Source organism: Cupressus sempervirens, chromosome 6, assembly GCF_028749045.1.
Source record: "Cupressus sempervirens isolate cs-2001-9-10 chromosome 6, ASM2874904v1, whole genome shotgun sequence".
Taxonomy (NCBI): domain Eukaryota; kingdom Viridiplantae; phylum Streptophyta; class Pinopsida; order Cupressales; family Cupressaceae; genus Cupressus; species Cupressus sempervirens.
The window spans coordinates 511,383,079-511,410,575 of NC_143123.1; the positions used below are offsets into that span (position 1 = coordinate 511,383,079).

Here is a 27,497-nt window from a genome sequence, read left to right on the forward strand (position 1 = left end):
TTTAAAAAGCCAATTAGATAGGATTACTAAATTCCACACGTCAGTTTAATGGTTATTAGTGTGTGATATTTAAATTCTGATTTCAATTATGCTTGTTGAGTATATCATTGATGGCTAACTTGTTTGTTAAGTTTTGAGATGTACATCATCCCTAGTCAAAGAAAGGGTAAACTGTGAAAGGGTGTTGTTAGTGATTTTGAAAGCTTTTATCAATCAGTCAAACTCAACTAACCCTTCATGAAATGAAGTTCGTTGTTAAATTGCCCTTGGTATAAAGTCTGTATTCTTTAGCATTAATAACTATCGAATGTTGGTCTCTGTAATCTATATATGATTAGGCATTGCCAAGAAACAAGTTCTACGCCAAAATGTCTTTGTCAACTATTTTTATACATGTGAATGATACTACTAAGGGGGCCATGATGGTATTGAGAGAATATTAATATTTGAATTGTGAAATATATAAGGCAGTGGATTTTGGGTCAACCACCAAGCTATAGTAATAAGCAAATACTAATATTTGAATTTTAAAATCTATGTTACTGGTTCGGGTTCTGATATGAAAACCCGAAACATGGGTTTGTGAATTTTATTTTTTCATTATAGTTTGAATGGGTTTGTGTGTGTGTGTGTGTGTGTGTGTGTGTGTGTGTGTGTGTGCATTATATATACAAAAAAATAAGAGAGATGCATAAAATTTAAATTGAATCATTTCATAGTATGAATCTATGGTGTTTGATCATTGATCAATGTCAAATGTTAAAGATAAACATTAAAAATTCAAATTCTTGAAATGTCAAATCGACTTTGTGGGAGGTATTTGGGACTCCACAACCAAATACAATCACCTCACTTCAAACTAGAGAGATGGAGAGAGCAAAATGATAGAAAATGTGAAAAAAAAAGTATTTTTGGAGGCTTCATAATGGGTGATTTAGGGTTAGAATAAAAAAATAATAATAAAATGTTTTTTTATGTTTTTGGAACAAATTTTTGAGCTGGACACTGTGGGTCATCACAGGGCTTCACGGATCCCCACTCGATCCACCTGGGTCTAGGATGGGTCCAAGCAGGGTCCGTGCCCGACCCTATGGGTCCACGAACCCATGAGGATGTTAGAACATATAATCCACTGATATAATTGAGAGGTGGGGGGGTGAATCAGTTATCCAACTATTATCATAATTATCAACCTTAAACAAACTTAACCATATGGGCAATATAAACTGAAACCAAAACAAGATACTCATACACAATCGCACCAGATATGTTAACTAGGGAAACCCTTGATTTGAGGGAAAACCCCGATGGGGATAGTACCCACAAGATGATGTACTAATATAAATATTCCTTGTTAGAGGATGGACCCTGTTAGGAGTCTATGAATACATTCAATGCATGAGTCCCTGTTAGGAGACTTTGAATCCCTATTAGGAGTTGTAGAAGATAGTTGGACCCACTGCCCAAACAGCTTCAAGAGCAAGACCAATGAACCCACTGTCCAAATCATCTTTGTATTATTCCTTGCAGAATAATAGAATTGTACTATACTGTTCCTTCCTCTTTCTTTGTCCTGTCAACGGAACTTTTGCTCCTTCTGATCTTGTAACCAGAGCATAAATCTCGCATCCAATAATCTCTTGGATCGCTTATACACATTTAGTAAGCACTCTACTTCTTTTCGCACTTTGCACTTCATACAACGATCACAACACTCATTCATACTCTAATTACAAACAAGGAAAACAACTTTCCTTTCTACCATAGCTTCATAATAATTCCTTGAGTCGGTCTTGAGGCTTTCCCAATTAATTATAATAAGATAACTAATTAATTACAATTACAATAGCACTGTCGGCTCACGGTCTATACAAAACTTTACATGTGCGATATTGGGGCTTGCACACTCATTGACATCACTAGCCGACTATCCTCTATCACTACCTGACTGCACATCTTCTTACTGCATCTCAGATGTAATCTAGCAAACAAACATCAGAAACTGCTTTCCCAATACACTGTCTCTAAACTGCTCTCTGTAAATCAGGTATAACTTCCGTACGTCTTCGACTTAGACTCTGTGCACTTGACCACATCATGAGGACACTGTGTCGAACACGTCCGTAACTGTGCATCACCAGACAATCAAACCATTGTCCGTACCATCAAGATCTATGTCTACTAGTCAACCAGTCTTTACAAAAATCATGCTATGTTGATATCAATGACAAACATAGTCATGAATGCAACATATCAATATACTCCAAGGCTTAGGATGCTCCCCCAATGTAGTATCATCAGGATTCATGCTAACAGAGGACCCACAAGGTTGGGAACAAACTCAACACAAACTATTTCACAAACCTGAACCCAGTTTGCACCAGACACGATTTGAGGGTGTCGGGTGCAAACACAAAAACTCAGTTTAAAATGATATAAAGGTTTTTGCGTTAACTGCCGAAATATCTCCAAATGATAAAGGTTTGTCATGCATTGAGCGGCATAATTTTGAGTATTTGTTTTGGTTTTCGATTACATTTGATATTGTTTTCTTATGCCCTCTGGTTGGGGCAAAGGTTAGTGGTGCAAGAGCACCTAGGAGGGCAAGTGAATCATTGAAGACACCAAGGACTAAGGAGGAGATCTTGTCAAAAAAAGCAATAAATTGGAATATTTTGAAGCCTATTATGGCCTTTTGTAATGAAAAATGCAATGTAATGAGTAAATGTCCTAAAGGTCCTAATAGAGACCTTAGGCCTAAAATGCAATGTAAATGGGGCTAATAATGCCTTAGGAACCTAGAGAGGCTTGTTAGTAGGTTTAATAGGTCCATTAAAAGATGTTAGTATTAGTTAGGGGTTGGTTGGAGTCCTTTTGTTAAAAGGTTTCAAATTTGAAATAAGCTTAAACGGCTAGTTAGAAGTTTAGTACTTCTTAGGATTGTTTTAATGTTTTATTAGTTGTAAATCATCACAACCGAATAGAAGAAGTTAGTGAAAGTTAGAATGTGAGTCTATAAAGCCTAGGGAGGCCTATGAACTTAAAAAAGGGAGAAGAAGAAGGAGTACTGTATGGAAATCTCAGTTTTGGAGTGAATAAATACAGTTTTCCTGTTATTTCACATCATTTCATTGAATGATTTCATTGTATGTTCATTAACTACAGCATTTAACTCTTGTTGGATGAAATAAGGCTTTCATACAGTCGTTTTATGGTTGCTTGAAAGGATTCTGGATCATTAAAATCTTTTTGTCTTGTTACTCATTCCAACTGTGCTGTAACAGTTTAGAGAAATCACTGTTTTGAGGGGTTCTAATAATGATCTGATCCATTCCTTGGGTATTTAATTGCTGTTTCCTTTGGAATGGATCTATTGTAACATATTTCAAATGCCACTAACAATTTTAAGTGCAGGAAGAATTGATTAGAGGGTGATCACCGTGACTAACCGTGGAAAAGGGAGAGGAAAATGGTGCTACAAGTACAGCAGTAGCAGATCTGCCTTAATAAGGGTATGTTTTTATGTTTGGATGAGTTAGGGCATGTCCTAAATATGGTGTTCCATCTTTGAACAGATTCTAGAAGTGACTGGAAGTGGGAGAACCGTAAAACCCTTGTTTTGCATCATTTAATGAAAGGGTTTGTTGGAAAGCGTGCTTATAGAGGTCAACTTGGTAAAAGGACTGTGGAATCCTTAGTTTGGCATCAAAATACCTTACTGTAGAAAGTTTGAAAGTCTGGAGTTAAGTCTAAACGGTACTTGCTTTGTAAAAGTGGCCTAACTAGGCCTAATTTTGAGACAAACTGCCCTGTTCCGTACAATCTTTCCAAAAGAGTGATATCTGATTTTCGATATGTTATAAAACTCCGAAAAGGGTATTTGAAAAGCCTATTTATTTGCTTAGTGTTTTGTAAAGTTTGGGAGAAAAATCAAGAAAACAGGGTCTGCTGTCCTAATGAAGAGAATAGCCTAGTCAAGGAGGGTAACTTGGTTTGTGTATGAACTTGGGTTTTGGGATTGTAAAACCTGTTTAAACATGTCATTTTGAGTCTGTTAAAACACTCTGTGGGGTTGAAATAGATAGTTGAAGGTCTATTCCATATTTGTGCATTTGAAGCCATTAAGTGCCTTTAAGAAGCCTAGTGAAACTTGTGCAATCATTCAACCTTGTGAATTTATCATTGAAGTTTTGTTGTTACCTCCTTGGCTCTGCATCAATTAGAAAAGGTGGAGTGAAAGGGAGACTAGAATTGTTGTAACACTTCCTACACTAATCCATGAGAGATAGAAAAAAATTATAAATTATAAAAATTATAAAAGTAAGATACACAAAAAAACAGTAACACAATGATATGCCTTGGCAAAACCTTTTTTGAAAAAAAAAAGCCTCCAAAGCATGAGCAAAATGTACTACAAGCAACCTTAGTTTCATATCAAGCTAGGCACTCTATTTTGGTATATCAAAACCCATTCAAAGATGCCTTATGAGTTATCAGAAAATGTGGCATAAGACAATCAACAAGTCAAGTCACTAATGTAACAACTCTTTTACGCACTCTTGTGTGCATCACCGATCCTCTTACACCACTTACATTGTCCCAGGTGCTCTACACATCTTACATGACAAGATATTCTTTTACATACATTTGCACATCATAACAAAACAAACACATTGAAATTGTGACCAAACCATAGTGGTATGCCTCTTTCCATTAAGGCTTGCAATCAATTAACAAATAATAACTAATAATCAAAATTAATATTTAATGGTTTATGACACCTTTACCAATATTTTTGCACTTATATATTTTTTTTTTTTTGCAAGCACACAAAAGGGCATCACCAAGACAATCAACTAACTATTGAGGGCAATGAGGTCTAATAATCTAACAACACCATCTAAGCTTCCTTGTGCTCAAAGGCTTTGTCAATGTATTTCCAACGTTCTTCAAAGTGTCAAACTTTTTCACCATGGAGTTAAAAATAGCATATCTACAAGACAACATTTTTTTTATTAGTTATTAAAACCTTATGTTGCTTTGCCAAAACACTCTTTTTTCCATCCAAGGGTTCCTATGAACCTTCATTGCTAAATGAATATGATACCTTGGAATCCAACATTAATGTTTCTTATTTTTATGTTTAGGGTTGTTATGTTTATTCTATGCGACATATGTGTGTGATTGTCAAACCTTGATTCATGTTTTTAGGGTTGTATATATAAGGAGTCACTCAAAACATGCCCATCCCTAAAAATTGTCATACCAGCTTACCCAAATCCAATTAATCTACCAATTAGTCATTTGCATAAACTTTTTTTTACTTTATGCTGAACCACATAAAGTGTGTTATACATTGGCTATGGTTAGTGATATATTGTGGATGATTACAATTTGGGCAAAATCTAACCTATATACATAGTCAAGCGGAAAATGTGGACTTAATTTTGAGTTTCTAGGATTAACTCACTTTGGTTCTGTCTTATCCCAAGTATGGATGCAACAATGGTGATATGATAAGCTACTACAATATTTTTCCTCCTAGTGTTCTTTAAATTCATTCTACATATTATGGGAGAAGAATTTCCTTGAATTAGAAAATAGTATAGGTATATTTTTGTTATATACTAAATATAAAAACTTAAAGCCTACTTTGAATGAAGAAACACTTTCTGTGGATAATAATCTGAAATTTTCAATGATCAGAAGGAAAAGAATGCCTTGTTATACCAATTACAATTTTTTTTTAATATACAATTTTGCATTGTAGCTTCATGTCAGAAAATATAACTTTGTATTTTAAGAAATGTTATTAATCTGATTAATTTTTCTTTTAACTCAAAACCATCCTCGCGACCCAGCCCAAAGCCCAGCAACTTGAGGCAAGCAGAAGCGACACTTATCCCTTGGGTATGCACCCACAGATCCAGTGCATCTTAAGAAACAAACCCTCAAATTCAAACCCAAGACCATGGGGAACTACCCACAACCTTAAGCCTCCTCTATTGACCAGGCAAGATTTGGGGTTACCCTACCATTGTTAATCTGTTAATGACTCAATAACATCCAAATTCCACCATGAAGTTTAACAGCGTAAATTATTAGTTTGACATCTTCTAGGGATTTCTCTGGTAAGATGTTTTGTCCCCATTTTTAGTAAGTTCCTGCAGTTGGCTTGGTCAGTTCACCATCGCGACCCTCATGAGCTGACAGTGGGATTTGAGGGTCTCAATTGTGGGGTTATTAGGCTTTCCAGTACTCTATGGTGTGTTTTGGCTTCGTTTGAGGTCGTAAGTCCAACTGTTGGTTCTAATGAGCTCAGCTGAGTTAGAGGAGTTGAGTGATGCTCTCAGTTTTTATCTTTGGCTTTTGGTTTAACAAGGTAAATTATTAGTTTGACATCTTCTAGGGATTTCTCTGGTAAGATGTATTGTCCCCATTTTTAGCAAGTTCTTGCAGTTGGCTTGGTTCATTCACCATCGCGACCCTCGTGAGCTAACACTGGGATTTGAGGGTCTCAATTGTGGGGTTCTAGGCTTTCCAACACCCAATGGTGTGTTTTGGATCAGTTTGAGGGACTTACTATTTATAGTAGGTCAAACTGTTGGTTCTAATGAGCTCAGCTGAGTTAGAGGACTTGAGTGATGCTCTCAATTTTTATCTCTGGCTTCTGGTTTGGACCCCAAAAATCTTGGAGGGAGGGTATATTTATAGTAAATCACCTAGTCAAGTTCATCCATCTTCAGTCTTAATCAAGATCACTCTAGTGTTGTCGGACTGACTTTGATGCTTCTTCAATTGTTTTTGCAAGACGTGTGAATTATTATTATTCATCTAAATATATTGAGGCTGCTATTTTTGTTGGTGTTGTATGTTGGTCATCTCAGTATCACAGCTCGTTGGAACAAGGTTCAAAAGTATTAAATCGTGAGCACAAAAAATAGTGGCATTGTGTATCAATATATTATGTTATGGTGGAAAGCCAAAAGCAATCAATAAATTATATTTAAATGGCACTTTATAATATTTAATGTTCTGTGGAGGAAACTTCTTAAGTGGAGTTCATTTGGGAAACTTGTGCCATTTGAAGATGAAAAATATGAGCCCATTTGATTGGAAAAAACATCTGATCATTTGATTATATTATTTTTCTTGTGATGGTTCCTGAAGTTTTGATTTTTTGTGTACATGTTGAAGTATAAGGGTTTGTGCTGAGAAGTTCATAGTAATTCGAAGCTAAGGTATTGTGAATTTATTTTCTGAGAATCGTTCTTTATCTCCATTGTTGTATAAACTGTGGTTAGGAGATATTGTGGTGTTGAGAATCTAGACTTTGGCATCTTCTCATACTGTTATTATTGTTACTAAGAAGCGGTTATGTCCTTGTTAATTTGGAGTTGGTTGAGCGCTCATTTGTATCTGTCGTAGGGTGTAATTTTCTATTTGCACTTTGGGAGCAGCGTTTTCCAAAGCTGCGATTGCATTTGTTTGTTGAAAAATTCTTTGCCTTCTGTTAATCTTCATTTCAGAGGGTTTCAAGGCATATCTTACCTATAGGTTCATAGATTTTAATTTCTAATTTTTCTGGGTATTGTTGATTTAGATAATAGGGGATATTCTACCAACAAGGTTGTTGGTATTAAAGTTAATATTAAAATCTGGAATTTTCAGATGTATATTCCCTATGTAATATCCAAACATTTGAGTTGAAATTAAAATTACAAAACCTCAAAAAAAAAAAAAAAAAAAATTGGTCGTGTAATTAAATATTCACTACTTACTTAAACTTACTTAGGATAAAGCATTGCATGGTAGTTTATGATTGAGACACCCAAGAGTTTGCACCTCAATTAAGCACATGGTATAGGAGAATTCCACTCTAGGTGGTGATAGTTGTTATCTCATTCCACCTTTAGCGCACATATCACATTATCATCCTCATCATAGCACATACTTCATTGCATAATGGAGGATGATCCACCTTTGGTGGACATGTGATTCCACCTTGTGTAGGTAATAGCTTATCTTCTCCTTATCTTTGTCTCTTATTGCTTTTCCTATATAAGGAGGCCCATTATGTACATTTTAATCAATCCATTGAATGTCAAGGAAGTTCATCATCACTAATATCATTCTTGCATCTTAATGCAATTGTCTTGCCAACTCTTGTGGAAGTTATCTTAGTCTTTCATTTGATCATGGGGCTGTTGTAGAGTCACCTAAAACTCTAATGTGGTATCAGAATACTCAAGGTGTGAAGACCTCTTCTCAAGAGGTACAATCTTGGCTTGATTCATTGTTGGTGTAGAATTTGACAATTTGGAGGAACATTGGGGTTTTGTATTTTGTGACCTTCTATTGTAGGTGAAAATTGAAGCTTGTTGGTGCAAATCGGAGGTTGGCATCATATAGAGGAGGTTCAAAAACTCCTAAATCGAATTTTGTTTCATCCAAATTGGACATCAAAAGCCAAATCTAGAGCAATTTATTTTTGGAGGTGTGGCGGTGACAATTAAAAAAAATTCACATGTGATTTTCAAACAACAATATCTCAATCATTTGGACTCTTTTTTTAGAGCAAGTTTTTATTGTTTTGGGATAGAATTCCATGTTCTACATAGTGGTGCAAGTGATTGTGGATCTCTGAATTTGAATTTTTCTTAAAATTGCAAATTCTGATTTCTGCAACTTCCAGGGCTTTGTTTAGGCACACATGGTTACATTTTCAGGTGCAAATTTTTTTGAAGTGTGATTTTTCATCTAGTTTCTAGATCTGGAATCAATTTTCAATGACTTGAAGTGGACATGTCACTTTCAAAAATAGGTCTTTTCTGGCTATATTTGCACTTGGTGAATACTTGGATTTTAGTTTTCTGATTTAAATCAGTAATTTGAAGGAGTTATCAATTGATTTCAGCCATTCTTTGGGTTCATTATGGATTTTTCAAAACCTCCATTATTCACTCCATATAACTATCATAATAGAAACAAATAGTTTCTAATCAATTTGAGTATTGGAATGCTTGGAATAATTCTTGGACAGGATTTAGAACCAACTCAAGGTGTTGTAGAAAGAAGGAAATGGTTTGATCGAAAGGATAAATCATTTGGCTCTCTTAGATCTACCTCTCATGATTTGTTATATCACATTGCATCTTGTCCACATCCTCATGATGCTTGAACATTGGAGGGAATCTTTGGTAAACTTGATAGAATGAGAAAATTCAAATTAGAGAATGAGCTTATAGGTCTAAGTCCATGAGATTTTGACAACATTCAAGACTTTTTCTCTAAGTTCAATTCTATTAGATTGGAGCTTTCTAATTGTGGCATTACTAAAGATGATGAACAATTAATATTATCTATTCTTTCCAAGCTAGGTCCTAAATATTCCATCTTTGTCTCTACATTTTATGTTGCTATGGATGCTCTTGGTAGTGCATATAAAATGCCTTCTCTTGATGAATTTGCAGCTCAGCTCACAAGGGAACAAGCAAAGTTAGCACATATGGGTCAATCGAAGACTTCAAAGCATCAAGCCTTGGTTGCAAATGACTCCTCTCCAAAGGCTTCCAAATGCAAAGCAAAGAAGCAATTGAAGGATCCTAAACAATGTAACAAAGGTGATGAATCTTCTTCACAACATAACTCTGAATCCAAGTCTTCTTCAAGAGAGGAATCATCTAGAAGAAAGAGAGAGAAATGTGCATATTGTAAAAAGCTAGGACATGATGAGCAAAAATGTTTTCATAAGAAGATTGATGAGCTCACTCACATTCTTCAAAAGAACAATATTAAGTTGCCCTCATCAATGTCTACTCCTTCTACACATTAGGCAATTTCTACATCTACATCATCATCCAAAGATAAAGGTAAAGGACAAGCTTCCACGCATCCTGCACAAGGTAAATGGCTTCTTGATTTAGGTGCATCGCATCATATGGCATCTTCTATGGATATGTTTTCTTCTATTCAGCCTTGTACTTCTCCACATATATTAATGGGTAACAACACATACATGAAGGTTTGTGGGAAAGGTTCTATTCCTATGAGAAAGGGGACATTTAATGATGTTCTTTGTGTACCATCCTTAACCACTAATCTCCTTTCCATTTACCAAATCACTTGTGGGGCACAAGGGAAAATTGTTGAGTTCACTCCTGATTATATCTACATTAGGGAGATGGAGACAAGAGATGTCATAGCAATTGGAGTTGTTGATCATACACACTTGTATTCATTTTCACATTTTGCTGATAACAATGATGATATTCATGATGTGCATACCCTTTTTATCAAGGGTGAATTATTCATGTGAGGAGAACATTGAACACTTGAATCATTTTGTTCTCGAGACAAGTGTTGAAATTCTTACTCCATCTCCTACTTCTTTACACATGAGTTCTACTATTCTGCAGGATGATCTTTGTACTTCAAATCTTGCAGTGTGGGATGAATTCTTGGATGCTCTTTCAGATGAGTGTCATAATGCAGATTTGGTTAATAAATTTAAGGGGGTTTCTCTTTGAGACACTTCTTCACCTTCTTTGGAGATTGGATTTCCCAACTCTTCATGTTCTCTTGGTTGTCACATTTCATAGGTCAGCTTGATGATGTGATAGAATCTTTGAGCTTGGAGACACCTATTCAGTCTTTAGAGATACATACTTGGAGATCTTCCTCCTCCTTCAATTTTTACATGGAGTTGCTTCTTTATCACTTGATGTATTTATTTCTTCCCAAGGGGAGACATGTTTCTTGTAGGCATTAGATTATATTTTGTTTGCAGGTACTCTTTATCTACATTGGAGCTTCTTCAATATGGGGGAGATAACCATATCCCCTTGTTTCCTTCCGATAAGGGGATCATTCTTTGTATATACATGATGTATGTAGTTCTTTGGGGATCTTGAGTACTCCATCCATCCACGCATTGTGTGTTTTCATCTCTCTTTTCGGAGAAGAGTTTTTCCCATGAGGTTTTCTTTCTTGCTCCGCTTTGTGAGAGATTGCATTTCATGTATTGCTTTGCATATTGCACATGGGTACCTAAAATGGCCTAGTAATTGGGACCTATCTTGCATTGTGAGTTCAAGTGCATTCCCCTAAGTTGCACTGAAGGGGGGTGTTGGTGTAATTAAATATTCACTAATTACAATTAAGCTTACTTAGGATAATGCATTGCATAGTAGTTTATGATTGAAACACCTAGGAGTTTGCACCTCAATTAAGAACATGGTGTAGGAGAATTCCACTCTAGGTGGTAATAGTCGTTATCTCATTCCACCTTTAGTAAACATATCACATTATCATCCTCATCATCATACATACTTCATTGCATAATGGAGGATGATCCACTTTCGGTGGACATGTGATTCCACCTTGTGTAGGTAATAGCTTATGTTCTCCTTATCTTTGTCTATTATCACCTTTCCTATATAAGGAGGTTCATTATGTACATTTTAATCAATCCATTGAATGTCAAGGAAGTCCACTATCAATAATATCATTCTTGCATCTTAATGCAATTGTCTTGCTAATCTCTTGAAGAAGTTATCTCGGTCTTTCATTTAATGCTAAGGGTGTTGTAGAGTCACCTAAAACTCTAATAAAAATCAATTCTTCAGCACAAATTGTTGGAGAAACAACAGGGCTCATTATGGTGGTATCAGAGTGGTTTCCTACCATCCTATGTGGTACGAAATTCGTTGTTGTTTCAGATCTGCTATTATAATTGGAATGACCAGCACTTGCATTTTCTAGCTATGGACGGATACAAGAGGCCTAGCAGTTCCTCGTGCTGGTAGAGTAGTGAGGAAGACAGCAGGAAAATAGATGCCTTAAGAGAGTATGGAGAAACTTAAGCTTCATCAGCAAAGGTTGGTAGAGAGACTGTTGGATCCGGCAATGGTAGATAAGGCAGTGAGGTATATGGTTTCCGCTTTTAGGAGACCGATACTGAGGATGATGAGAAGAGAGCTTGAGTTCTCTCTAGTTGGCATTCTGAAGGCGGATGTCTCTCTGTTTAGTATGGCACCAACTAGTCCTATCCATAGTTTTGATGATGGATTTCAACATAAAGAAATGTGGATGGGTCAGTGCCACTAGTGGACAGTAGCACTCAACGTTAACAGGTTGAGGATTCCAAAGTTGTTGTTGTGGATAGTGCAAGTGCTATTAGGGCAGTAGTTATTGCTGATTGTTTAGAGTCTATCGAGGAGGTGGTCTTTATTCCAGATTTATATGTCAAATGTCATAGTGTTGCTCCAATGCAGGAGGCAATTGCTTTTTTAGGTGGGACCGATGCATGTATGGAGTCACCCAGCTATGATGCTGGTGATTTGAGTGTTACAATGGAATCAATAGATGTAGGTTCATGCTCTAGTGTTGTTGATTCATGGCATGACAGAGTCATGTGTGCAAAGTCAAGTGACGGCAGTTTCAACTCTACTTGGAGATTTGGATGAAGACAGTATGGACACATCTGATGATCCATTTGAGGATGCTATGAGAAGCATGGGGTCTGATATTCCTTGTCAGATATTAGGAGACGACTCTAAGGAGGTTTTGGATGAGTCCCAAGATCGGGATTTACAGTGACTTTCTCTTGAGGGGGAAGTAGTATCATGCGAGTACAATAGAGTGAGGGCTTCCGCTTCTTCAAATGGGGTTTGATTGAGATACCGAGTAGTTGTATCTCAATTACAAATGTGTGCGAGGACAGCAGCACACATGCGGTAAGCAATCTTTTGGTGAGCATCTCTAATTCGATTTTCTATCACAATGCAGTGAGCCAGACTTAGAGCTTGCATAGGAATCAAGGGTTACAAAGGCATCATGAAGAAGGTGAGTGATGGTGACATCTCTTCAGCTTTTCAGCATTATGATGTGATTCATCAGATGTTAGCCGCATATGGTTTGGGTGCTCCTATGCTAGATGAGCACAGTGATAGTAGTCTTTCCCTAGCAAAGGTTTATGCGCTTCAAGAGGCTATCAGGATCTTGAAGCGTAATTATTCACATTTGGTTGCTGACAAGAATTACCTTATGGAGTAGGGTAGCACCTGTTATGAGGTATTGTTAAGGAAAGAGGAGGCGGTTGAGCTCACCAAAGAGCTTGATGTGACTGTGGAATCTCTTCAATGTGCACAGTTGGCTCTCCAAGAGTCACAGTCACGTTTGGATGAGGTTACCGTAGCGTTAGAGTGGGTACAATCAACACCAACCCCAATGAGTTTGTTTCCATAGTTATGGATGATGGATGTGATGATGTGGCAAAAACATCCATCAAAGATACGGATGTAGTAGGTACTGAGCAGGTAACAACCTCAACGAAGATGAGCTCTCATGGTGATTTGCTTCCTTCTTCTAGAAGCGAATCTATTTCTATATCTTATACAACTAGTAGCATTGGATAGTTGGGAGCACCACATTTTCAAAGAAATCAGCTATGGGTCACGGGATTGGAGGTTGATACTTCCTCGTATAATTTCTACTACGTTGAGTCGTTCATGGAATATTTAATCGAGAGTATTGACTTGCAGGAGGATTCATATAGAGTCTCTAAGGGTACTCTAATCCGGGGCTCTTGTGTTATACGACGATTGGTAGGAAAGATTGTAGAGACCTTGTCTACCATGTTTCCCCACAGGGATTTTGTGCTTGGGTTTGCTGAGAGGATTGACAAGGATCTTGCCCAACCAGTAGTTTGGAGTCAAAGAATTGAGCTATCTTTGATTCCCAGTTTGGTTCAGATGAGCCATTGAGAGAGATTGGGGCATTTTACCACCATTACACAATGTTGAGTGCTCATCATTTCACTTTTGACCGCCAAGTTGAGCATTTGGTTTCATACAGGTGTGGGTTGGCTAGAGTTTCATATCATCCATTATAGGATAGGCTAGCACCATCTTTTGCGGATGGGATTAGCAACTGCAAGTTAGATCACTTGCAGAACACACACAACCAGGAGAGTTTGGCAAAGGTTGGAGTTGATGGTAGTGTTTCAGGTACCTATGGTTCTTACCATCTCCACGGTGTAGTTGGGTGTAAGTGTCAGTTTGATGGGGACTCAAGTGTGGATAGAGTTAGTATTTCAGTTGGGTTGAGTTTCGATGAGTTGTTGCCTTCATCAGCACCTACAATTACTTTCTAGATGATTTTGTCATTGATATCGATTATTTGGGTGTTGATGCTACAAAGTTGCTTGTACATTGCCAAAATAGTACGTAGTTCTACCCTTGGGATCCAAGTGGACTGTGATGTTCATTTTGCTCAGGGATTGCTTGGGGACAAGCAATCTTAGGGAGGGAGGACTAATGACTCCATTTTTAAGCAGGTTCCTACAATTGGCTTGGTCAGTTCACCATCGCGACCCTCGTAAGCTAACAGTGGGATTTGAGGGTCTCGGTTCTGGGGTTATAGGCTTCTCAGTAGCCTATAGTGTGTTTTGGCTCCATTTGAGGGACTTACTATTTATAGCAAGTCAAACTGTTGATTCCAATGAGCTCAATTGAGTCAGAAGAGTTGAGTGATGTTCTCAATTTTTATCTTGAGCCTCTGGTTTGGACTCTAAAAATCTTGGAGGGAGCCTCTATTTATAATAAGTCACCCTGTCAGGTTCATTCATCGTCTTTCTTCATCAAAATCACTTTGGTGTTGTCAGATTTCAATTTTAATGCTTCTTCAGTTGTTTTCACAAGACGCGTGAGTTATTATTTTTAGTCATCTAATATGTTGAGGTTGCTATTTTTGTTGATGTTGTATGTTGGTCATCTCAATATCATAGCTCGTTGGAACCAGGTTGAAAAGTTTTAAATCATGAGCACAAAAAATAGTGGCCTTGTGTGTCAATATATTATGTTATGGTGGAAAAGGACAGTTTTGGGAGCCAAAAGCAATTCATAAATTATATTATAACACTTGATAATATTTTAATGTTGTGTGGAGGAAGCTTCTTAAGTGGAAATTATTTGAAAGACTTGTGCCATTTAGAGATTATAAATATGAGCCCATTTGATGAGAAAAGCATTTGATCATTTGATTGTCTCATTTTGCTTTGTCGTCATTGTGACTTCACCTGACGTTTTGCTTTTTTGTGCCCTTCTTGAAGTATAAGGGCTTGTTCCTAAGAAGTTCATAGTAATTTGCAGCTAAGGTATTGTGGATTAATTTGCTAAGAATTGTTCTTTATCTCCATTGTTGTATACACTGTGGTTAGGAGATATTGTGGTGTTAAGAATCTGGATTTTGGCATCTTCTCATACTGTTATTATTGTTGCTAAGAAGTTGTTGTGTCCTAGGTGATTTGGAGTTGGTTGAGCGCCCATTTGTATCTGTTGTTGGACATAATTTTCTATTTGCACTTCGGGAGCAGCGTTTTCTAAATCTATAATTGCATTTATTTGTTGAAGAATTCTTTTGCTGCTGTTAGTCTTCGCTTTAGAGGGTTTCAAAGCATATCTTACCTATAAGTTCATGGATTATAACTTCTAATTTTACTGAGTATTGGTTATTTAGATAATAGGGGATATTGTATCAATTGGGTTGTTAATATTATGTGAAAATACTCAATATCTAAGTTGATATTAAACTCTAGAATTTCCAACTATATATATCCAAATATTTGAGTTGAAATTATTATTGCAATATCTTTTATTTTGCTGCTATATTGTTGTATCAAAAATTGCAAAAGCTCAAAAACAAAAAAACAAAAAAAATCAATTCTTCAGCACAGATTGTTTGAGAGCTAGCAGGGCTCATTACATAAGAGACATAATATCCCCACAGTCCATATTAGTAAACATGAATTCTTCTGAAACTGTGAGATTTTTTAACATCAGCACTCATATCACACTATGTACAAAATCCATTATCAGGATGAAGAGAATCGAAGAGTCGTATTCTCTAGTTTAAAATGCTGTTAGATAATAGATTTATGGTTGCAATTTCATGAACTCAACAAGAACTGCATAAGCAGTCTTATAGCATAAAGGTTTATCAGCTAAAAGGTGTGACCCCAGCAATAACAGAAATCTATTATTAATTATATGATGTAAAGATTTAACCTTTTCCAGTGGATAAATAGTGTGCGCTACAAAACATGTGAGCTAGTCTTTTTGCATACAACTTGACTAATCTTGTATATACCACCAAAACAAAACAAGTATAACACTGAAAAATTCTTGGCCTGCATTTCTCCACAAAACACCAAATCACTAGAAAATTAACAGCAATGAAAAAATCTTCATATTATTAAATTGTTTGATTCTAATCCAATCTTATTTTGAAATTCGGACAAGTGCTGCTATTATAGTTTGGCATAGATTAAACTTTGAGTTCAAGGGATGGTTGCTGGTAAAAGTAACATTACAAGTACTCTGAATGATTTATGTAATGTTCAAGCTTTCATTCTAGACTTAAATAGCAACACACTTAATTTTGATTGCATTACTTTTCAAACTCCAAGTTTTCACACCCTAAGCACTTCAATGTTTGGACAGAATCCATGGCCAAATCATGGAAAGTCTTAAAGGTTAGGATGCCCATTCATTAACACAAATGACTAGAACTATGTCAAATTTAAACTGCAATTAGAGAGGAACGCAATAATTAAACATGTGAAATAGCAAAGTATAAATAAAACATTTAAAGGTGAAACATTTAGAGAACTAAATATTGGAATAATGAACATGGTATAAGAAATCAGAAGGAAGAATAGAAAAACATGAGATGCTAGTCACCTGATACTCATTGAAAATTCTCTCCCTGTACTCTTTATGCCTCTGTGCCTGCAAGTAAGAGATATATTAAAACTCTAGGTATCTAATGACTCCCAATAAAATATGGTAACAAACTCCTTCAGTTCCATGTTTAGGACAGAAGAAGATTAATGACACTACTTGAAAAATATTTTTTACATTCTAAATTAATTTAAAAGATGAGATAAATTAAAACTCTATAGGTATAAGTGTGATTTTGAACAAAAATATAGAAAAAGCTTTACTCCAATTCCTTGTCAAGTAAAACAAAGGTTAACAACAATACTTGGCAAAAATATGTTCATAGTATATTCGCTTAAAACAAGACAACCCATGATAGCCTTCTTAGTTTTGAACTGGATTTCACATCAGCCACTTATTTTACATCCTGAATAAAGTAATCATTCTTGTGGTTAATTTTCATGTAAGAAAAATATTGTCTATGTGATTTATGATTTATGTAAATCCAAGTTTGTTTCAATACCTCACATCAATAGAATTTCCCAACTTTGTTTCTTAGATCATTTCACATGCTGAAATAAAGTAATCATTCTTGTTGTTTATTTTTGATGTTTAAAATATATCGACTATGTGATTTATGTTTTTAAGTAAATCCAAATTTGTATGCAGTACCCCAAATCAATAGAATTTTCAAACTATATTTCTGAGATGTTGATCCAAGAGAGTTCTCTCTTATAGTGTATAGTGTTGGAATGTGAAGTCAGTTCTGCTCTTATTTGATTATGAATGTGCAGATCAATTGCTATATGCTACAATGCCATGTTTTCATGCACTTCAGAAGTGGGTTGCAACTGTGAAAACTCCTGAGAAAAAATACTAAAGATCTTTGCTGGTGGTTTTTCTTCCTGGTATTACATAAAACTGTTTTTATGCTTATTGTTCTTCTCTGTATGTTACTGCACTATTAATTTTGATAACAATTGGAATCAAAGCAAGGTTATTTTCATACAAGCTATTTATTTTGAGAGTTCAACAATGATAGAAAGCATTGTTACTAGATTTATGGTGCAGAAGTTTGATAATTCAAATTTATCTCTGTTGAAGGAGAAGAAATTCAAGCTTTGTTGGTGAAGGATGGATGTACTTAAGCTCTTAAAGGGTGGAATCAATCAAAAACCTGCAAACATGAACCTAGCAGAATGGAATAAAAAGGATAGCATGGTTAGAACAACAATCCAATTATCTCTAACAGATTTAGTTATGTTCAATGTTGCAGAGGAGAAATCAGGTCGTGCCTAGTGTAATAAGCTTGCCAAGTTGTATAAGACAGTCATTGGAAACAAAATTTTATTGCGAAGGCAGTTTTATATTTTGAGGATGCATGACGATTCATTAGTCACAGATCATCTGGACAATTTCAACACACTAACAAGCAAGTTGGCTTCAACGGAAGTGAAAATTGACAAAGAAGATAAAGCAGCAATATTATTATGCTCCTTGCTAGAAAGCTGGGATCAACTAGTTATGGCTATTAGTAACTCAGCACCGAGTTGGAAGCTGGTCTCTGAAAATGTGATAGCTGCATTTATCTCTGAAGATTCAAGCTGGAAGACATCTCAAGCATTCTCTTCAAATGAAGCTCTAGTTTCAAGAAGCAGAACTTGGGAAAGAGTCAATACGGAACGTGGGCAAACCAAGTCCAAATTCAAGGTGCAGAAATAGGTAAACCTAAAATGCTAGAGCTGTGGCAAAAATGGACATGTCAAACAGGATCGCAGGCTACCAAAAGAAATCAAAGAGAAACCTAGTTCACAATCATCTAAAACAAACACAATAGAAGTTGAAACACCATTGGAAGACAGAGGATTATGTACTAATCGCTAATCTGATGGGCTCTTTATTTCATGTTAAGGTTTTTGACGTTGGTGCCTCCTTCCATATGACTCTACAGATACTGGTTTTTCTTATCAATCTTGTGATAGGGGTATGGTTTACATGGGAAGCGACAACCCATGTGAAGCTGTTGGTGAAGGTGACGTAAGAATCAAGATGTTTGATGGAGTAATAAGAAATGTTCAACTTGTTAGACATGTAACTGGTTTAAAGAAAAATTTAAAGTCACTTGGAGTCTTTGATGAACAACATTATCAATTCAGTAATGAAAACAGTTATCTCAAGGCCAAAAAGGGAGTTTTGGCTGTGCTGAAGACAGAAAAAGTTGGCAATCTCTATAGGTTGATTGGAGAAAATGATAATGGAGAGGCTGCAGCAATACCTGATGCAAAACAGACTCAATATGAACCTGGCATCGAAGGCTATGCCATATGAGTGAACGTGGTCTTAAGGTACTACTAGACAAAAATCTTCTCCCAAGTGGAAAATCTAAAGATTTAAAAAATTTGTGAGTATTGTTTGTTTGGAAAACAGAATAGACTAAGTTTTCTAGAGGTGCTACCAGAAGCAAAGAAGTTTCAGATTTAATGCATTCAGATACCTTGGAAGCTTTTGTAACACCTGTTGGGGGGTTTTATCATATTTTGTTTCATTTATAGACAAATATTATCATAAGGTGTGGATTTATTCTTCTTCTCTTATTTTCAAAAGTTTAAGGCTCTGATAGACAATCAAAAGGTTAAGACTATAAAATGTCTAAGAACAAATATCAAAGGTGAGTTTTGTTCAGCAAAATTTCACCAGTTTTGTAGTGAACATGGAATTACAGGGCGATTGGCAGTTGCTAGGACACCACAACAAAATGGTATTGCTGAACATATGAAGCATACAATTATGCAGCTAGCTATATGCATGTTGAGCATTGTTGGTTTAGAACAGAAACTTTGGGGAGAGGTTACTAAGGCTTGCTTCTTGATGAATAGATCACACAACTACTGCTCTTGATAATGAAATTCCAGAAGAAATATGGAAAGGTAAACTTGTTGATCATTCATTTCTCCATGTTTTTGACTTTGATGCATATGTTCATATTACTAAAGAGAATAGAAATAAGCTGGACTAGAAGTCCAAAAAATGTATTTTTCTTGGCTATGTAGAAAGTACAAAGGGGTACAAGTTATTGGATATCATTGCCCATAAGGTCATAATTAGCCGAGATGTGCATTTTAATGAAAAATGAAAAGAGGTGTAGAATTACAAAGTACAGAAGTTATTCCAGTAGAGATGGAAAACTGTGAAGATAGTCTTGATGTGCTAGATGAAGGACAACTAGATGAACAACAACTAGACAAGCCACAAGGTGAGACATCATCCTTTGTAAGGAGATCCGGCAGAGTATCCAAAGCAATTGAAAGGTACTCTCCAACTTCAAAATTTTGCTTATGCATTACTAAGTAATGTTGGTGAAATAGTTCATATCGAGCGTCTTGTGAAGCTAAAGTGCAGAGCTGCTATGGAAGAGGAGATAGAAGCTCTCCATTACACAAAGGAAGAAAACCTATAGGAAACAAGTGGGTCTTTAAGTTGAAAAGGACATAAATGACAATTTGAAAAACTATAAAGCTCAATTGATGGCAATGGGTATGTACAAAAACCTGGTTTGATTTGATGAAAACCTTTTACCTATTTTGCGGTTGACTACAGTTAGAGTTGTTTTAGCTCCTACTGGTAGTCTTGATTTGGAGTTAGAAAATTAGATGTTAAAACAGCCTTCTCGCATACTGATCTGTCTAAGGAGATTTGTATGAAGCAGCCAGAATGTCTTGAGGACAAGGAGAAGTTGACGTCTCAAAGATAGGGCTCTACTAGTGTTGTTGAATTCATACAAACTTGAAGATAATCAAACATCTCCTTAGCCGAATTCATCTTGGAAATGGCAGGATCAAAATGATCTTTAACAGAATCAATCAAGATTTTCCTTGTCATAATATTGTTCTTTTTTCATTACGCATTCTCAGTGTCATCAGTATGCTCAGCTATATCAGGCTTCACATAGTTAAGAAGGTCGTTCTCTTCAAGCGCAATAAGGATCCTGAATTTCCAAAAGGTGAAGTTGGATGCTCCATCCAACCTGTCTTCAACTTTCAGACTATTCACCATTTTACGGAAATTCTACGGCAACAATGATTAAGGAGAAAAGCAGTAACAAGAATAATATAAATTGATTCTAGCTGAATGAGAACCACAGACTCATGAGCTCCAATGAACACATGTGCTCAATCATGGAGGGGTTCAAATAACAGAGTAGACCAAAAATATGATTGAAGTAGATCATGTCACAGCAGAATGGAAGATCTCTATTGCAACTATCTTAATTCAACAAATGTGAGGCTAATCATTGTGCTTATTTTCAAAGGTATCATGATGATAGATTTATCATTCTACTTTTATATGTAGATGATATGTTGGTGGCATGTCCCAACATGCATAAAATCATCCATCTGAAAAGTCAGCTTGCTAGGGAGTTTCATATGGACTTAGGAAGTCTGAATCATATTCTTGGAATGAAGATAAATAGAGTGAAATAATAGGAAAATATGGTTGTCTCAAAAAACTTATGTGGAGAAGGTTTTGTTGCGCTTCAATATGCAGAATGCACAATCCGTTAGTACTGCATTTCCTATTCACAATAAATTGTTTTCAGAACAGTGCCTTGGCACAGAAGCAAAGAAGACGCGAATGTCTCATTTACTGTACTCATCAGCAATTGGTAGTCTTATGTTTGCCATGGTGTGCACCAAACCAAACATTGCACAAACAATCAGAGATGTCAATCGTTACATGGTGAATCCAGGTTTTGATCATTAGTAAACTGTAAAGTGGATTCTTAGATATTTAAGAGGCACTTCAAATGCTTCTATCTACTTTTTATATTAAATGATACTATCTGCTATAGTGTGAGTAGTCTTCAAGTAAATGGGTGAGTAGATATAGAATTTGGCAGAGACAGAGATAAGGGGAAGTCTATTTAAAGTTATGTCGTTTCACCTTAGCTGGAGGTGTTGTTAGTTAATTATCAAAGTTACAGATTGTAACGGCATTTTCTTCTATTGAAGTTTAATCTATGGCAGGAAAACAGTCAAGCAAGGAGGCAATCTAGCTTTATAGTCTTTTGACTGAGTTACAAGTAAAATAGGACAACATGGTCTTACATTGTAATAATCAAAGTGCTTTACACTTAGCACGTAACTCTAAAAGCCATTCCAAAAGAAATCATATTGATATTCAATATCACTTTGTACGTGAGGTTGTGAATGGAGGACAGACCACTTTGGTCAATATACACACTGATATAAACCCAGCATATATTTTGACGAAGCCTATTGGTAGAGAAAAATTCATTTGGTGCAGAACTTCTCTTGGCCTGTAGATTATATGATGATAGATAGCATTAGCAATGGTCCTTCAAAAGACGAATTATTCATAAGTTAGAAATTTGGCTTCAAGTGCGAGAATGTTAGAATGTGAAGTGAATTTTAGTATTATTCAATTAGGACCACGCAAATTAATTGTTATATGCTACAGAAAGTTATGATTTTGTGTAATAACCCCCGTCGGTTATGGTTTTAACAAACATTAACTTCCCTTACTAATCAGAGATTTGGCATTTAGTCAAACACTTAGCAAACAATACTAAGGAACTCACAATGTTTGTCAATTCGCAATTTTCTCAATTCCAAATTACCACACCCAAAATATTAAAAGATGAGGCAATTTTCTAAATAATCATGATGAAGGGCAGGCCAATTTACTGAATTCTGAAATTGTCTCTAAAATGCTGATGCAACTGAACAGTGAAAGTCAAAATGATTGCTTTATTTAATTGCATAAAATACCAGTAGCAAAAATGCAGCACTTAGAACCTGATTTGTAAGGACAATACAATTGATCTTTCAAACTGAACAGCAATGTACTCCAGTCCAGATTCTCGATCTGTTGTTTGCAAGAACACTGCAATGATTATTGACTGGCTCACGTCCTGAACCCAGACATCAAATCTGAAGCTCCAATCTTGCCATAGGCAGTTGGCAAGACTCACAAATTTGATGAGTGTGCCAAACTTGTTAGAAATAATAGTCCACCAAGATAATTGAAAGGGGGGAGGCCGAATCAGTTATCCAATTAAAACATTTGTCAACCTTAATTAATCTTAACCATAATCAAAGTAAACAGCAACCATAACAAGATGCACATACACAATTACACCAGATTTGCTAACTAGGGAAACCCTTGATCAAAGGGAAAACCCCAGTGGGAATGATGCCAACAAAGATATACTTATCTATATATATATATATATATATATATATTTCTTGTTGGAGGATGGACCCTATTAGGAATCTATAAACACATTTAGTACATAAGAGTCCCTATTAGGAGACTTTGAATCCCTGTTAGGAGATTCCAACCTTGTTAAGAGTTGTAGAAGGCAGAAGGACCCACTATCCAAAAAACTTCTGGGGCAAGACCACTGAACTTCACTGTCCAACTGATCTCTCAACTATTCCTTGCAGAATAATTGTTTGTACTATGCTTTAACCTCTTTCCTCTGTCGTGTCAACCGGACCAATCACTGTCACACCTTGTAGACCAGGTCACAAACCTCGGATCTGAATATCAAACCTTGGTTCTCAAAATAAAACCTCGGCAACAAAGTTCTTTCCAACTTTGCTCTGTTCTGCATATCCTTGCATATCAACTTGTTTCTTTTCTATTCCACTCTTCATGCTTCATACAATCGTTCATACATAACAAAGGAAAATGTCCTTCCTTTATACCGAATCCATAAAACAAATCCCTAAGTCAAGTATTACACCTTCTCAATTAATTATAATAGAACCTCATTAAGAACACGTTATACTTAGCAATAACATCATATCAATCGCCTTGTAACTTGAATAACTTTCCACACGTGTACTATTATGACGAGCGAGCTTAGCCACATCATCTCCAACATGTATTCTACACGCCTTTCACCTTGCTTCTCAAAATAACAACTCTGCTAAGAGATATAACAAGTTTACCAAAACATGCTTCTATAAACTCTATCTCAGAACAATCTTCACCAAAACTTGCATAACTTCTTCCAGACTTAATATCTTATGCACCCGAGGTTAGCTGCATATACTGGACACTTAGTAGTATCTCCCTTTGAGCTCACTAGTGAAAATACTCAACGATCTGTTCATATCAACTTGATATTTAACGTTGTTCTTTTGTCAAATACCACAGAAAACTGCTATGTTGACATCAATGACAAACACAGTCATGAATATAATATATCATCAAAATAATGTTTCTACAAGACTGTCCCATAGGAATATCATCAGCATTCATGCTTCCAACAAAACTATCCTCTAGGGCAGTCACAGTCTGATAAATATGCAAAGTCGTCCCCTTCAATCTCAATGTACAGCCACCAAGCAACAGTAGACAAAAATGCAGGCCCTCAATGAAGCTCACGTGACTAGAGGTGAAGTGTCCACACAGATGGCAATAAAATGCAGACCCAATGCTAATGCCGTCTAGGTCCTTGATGGACAAATTTGGTTCAGAATTCTGTCAACACAATTATAATGCCTAGAACGCTACCTCTAGATGCAATTTGATAGTCCCTTAATATCAAATCCTTGTCCCCTCAGTTTGTAGTCATTAAAATGAAAGGCAAATTCAATTCACTACGAATCCAAACAACAATTCAAACCAATATCCCAAACACGGTAAGGACAGTAGGAGATATTTGCAACAGATTACAATACTATTCAAAGCAATTCTCAGCAAATCTTCACAGAAACCCTCAATAGAATTATCAATGAGAAAATATTTATGATATTCAAGATTATTCTCCTTAGCCACAGAATTTACAGTAGAAGGAGTTGGCCAATTGTATACTTTAGCACAATTGCCAAGAACTTTTCAGAATCTCAGACTCAACCCTTATACCTCAGCAAGGACCACAAAATATCAAAACACAGATAAAGCCACAAAGGCAACAAAAGCAAATTAATTTCTCAAGCGTGTTTTTTCCCAATGAAATGAGCTCCTATTTATAATCCTTTGTTGGCCAATGTTTCCTAAAAAACTCCACTTTAGAAATTGTGGAAGTTTACCAAAAGAACTCAACACTAGAAACTTTTCAACACACTTTTTAGAAATATCTATTAATGTCATTATAATAACATAAATATTATTATAATAATGCAACTTAATAATTAATGAATAAATAAGAGCTCATGCAATTATTAACCTTATTTATTGCAGGTGACGACCAACTGCCAAAGCCACCCATTGCACTGCCAAAAATAGACTTACTAAAAATAGTAAGTCCACAAATGGCACCCCCAAAACATCCTATCAGCTCACGAGGGCCACTATGATGAGCTAACTCCATCAACTACACAAACTTGCCAAAAACGGGGACATTACATTTTGTTTAAGGTTAATGTAATTGTGAAAATTCTTGAGAAATAATACCAAAGATCTTTTCCTGTGGCTTTTGCCCAAATATACTTTTACCAAGCTTTCCCACAAAAAATTGTGTTAAAATGAGTTATTGTTTGCAAAAAAGCAAAAAACTTTTTGCTCAATTTTAATGTCCCCATTCGAAATCACCATTTTCTTTTCTTTTATTCTTCAAATTTTGAATAATAATATTTTTTTGTTACTCCACTCTTTGGCTTGGAATGAATTTCGTCTATTGAAAATGTCACCACCTTTCATTAGAACAAAGTCACAGCTGTTCTTAGTTACCTTTGAGAGTTACATATTTTTCCCCAAATTTCTCTCCTTTCCTTGTCTTGAAGAAACATCATCCCTTTATATCTTCCAATGTGGAGAAGAGTTACACCTCTTCGTCATGTTTGCCCTTTGTAATGGGCACAACCTTTTTACAACTATTACTCCTTTGAAGAGTCAAGAAAATTCATTATTGTTACCATTTAGAAGAGTTACAAATTTCATAATTATCACCTTTTAAAAAGAGTTGCAACCCTTCATCAACCCGTTGGATGAATCAAAACTTTTCATCATTGCTACCCCTTTAGAAGAGTTAAAACCTTTCAGATTTACTACCCTTTATTAATTCCTATGCTCTTTTCTTCCTTTCTCCACTTTCCCAAATGAAGTTCTCTTCTTCCTTTTTACATCTCATGTTTAAGGGAGACGGTCACAACTTTTCCTTTCATGCCTTCTGACACTTTATTAACATAACTAAGTTTGATTATATTATATTCAAATTTTATTATTTTATACTTCAATTTTAATTTTAATTTTATTCTTTAATATTTTAATTTTATTCTTTAATATTTTAATTCTATTACTATATCAATTATACATATATTTTACATTAGTGATATATTATATTATTCTATTAATAATATATCATAATATTATATTAATAATAGATTATATTGCATTAGTATTTATTTATTTGTTTTTCTATTATTATTTCAATATTATTGTTTATTTATATTATAATTATATTATTTATTTGTTAGCTTATATTTAATATAATCATCTATTTATTAAATCATCTTTTGAGGAAGGGGCATCACATTGATAAATATGGTTTTTTAAATTAATAATAATATGAAATTTACAACCTCAAGAGTGTCAAAATAATCCCCTATCCAATTGACAGTTATCATCCTCGTACACCCATTACAGTCATTGTAACAAAAAATAACCATTGTCCTTACACCTGCAAATGAGTCCATTCAATCACCATTGAATTATATCATGTCATTGTATCAAAATTCACCTACTATCTCTATCCCTATACAACATTTCATATATCCACTATCCCTTACAACTTAAAATTACAGCAACCAAGTCATCCATTCCTTGATAAAACAAAAATATTGCTTGCATCAAAATGCCAATTTACAATAAACCCATAAAAACATGGAGAAAGCAAGTCTAAACAAAGGTCGAACTGTCATTGGCTTCAAACTTGCCTCGCCTCTTTTGTTGTTTACTGTCCCTAATTTGCATGTCTATCCTCCGACTACAACCTCTTCCAATGTTGTTTCTGGTACCTCAACCCCTTCCACAATCCCAGCCTCGAGCCCTTCTTGTTACTTCCTTCTCCCCAATTCCATGCTCATTAAGCATATGGGCTACTACATTGTTCATACCTTGGCACGCTAATAGTCAACCAATTTGAATTTGAGGTTGGCCTTGTGAAATTCTTCCTTCCTTTGTCCAAATTGAATAACCCACTCCAAATCTATAATATAATTCTGCAATGCTTGTCACGTTCATCTCCAATCTACCCTCCTCCCTTCTTTGTTTTCTCGTGCTCTCTGATAAAGAAAAGAGTGAATGTGGTTAGGGTTACCCAATACATGCACCCAAATACCAATTTATGTAATGAAACCCCTCCCTAGTTCAGCATATTGAAGAAGTGTAATCCAAGCCAAATCTCCATTCTAGTTTCATGCACCTCTTCACCACTCTTTTGAATTCCTCCACACATCAACTTTCAGCACCCACACACAAAATATTGAAGAAATATTTGTATTGGTACAAAGTTTGTAGTTCGTAAGTAGCTATTATGTGCCCAACAATCCTCTCGCCATGACCAGGAAGAAGGGATCATCAATTGTGAACACAGTTTTCAATCTTTCATTAGAAATCTTGCCCCAAAACAACATTTGGTGTTTTATTCCCTTCAAACTAAAGTTTGATTCCATTTTCATTGGACCCTTCTCGACTCTCAACCACACTCCTCTTTTGTTAGGCTAGGTCATAGGCACATTCCATACTTGTACGTTGCATCATTTCAAATATCCTACAAACCTGCTTTCATAAATGCATATACCT

At 35.7% G+C, this 27,497-nt stretch overlaps 1 protein-coding gene across 2 annotated transcripts in view; it reads right to left on the reverse strand.

Annotated features, from left to right (window-relative positions):
* The window catches only part of LOC149553267 (2-oxoglutarate and iron-dependent oxygenase domain-containing protein CP2-like), a 252,525-nt gene that overhangs the window by 146,443 nt on the left and 78,585 nt on the right, over positions 1-27,497 (reverse strand). For both annotated transcript variants that reach the window (XM_089788737.1, XM_089788738.1), the window contains exon 2: positions 16,743-16,790. In XM_089788737.1, coding sequence (XP_089644863.1) covers positions 16,743-16,790 — 48 coding nt within the window. The remainder of the gene's footprint in view (positions 1-16,742; positions 16,791-27,497) is intronic.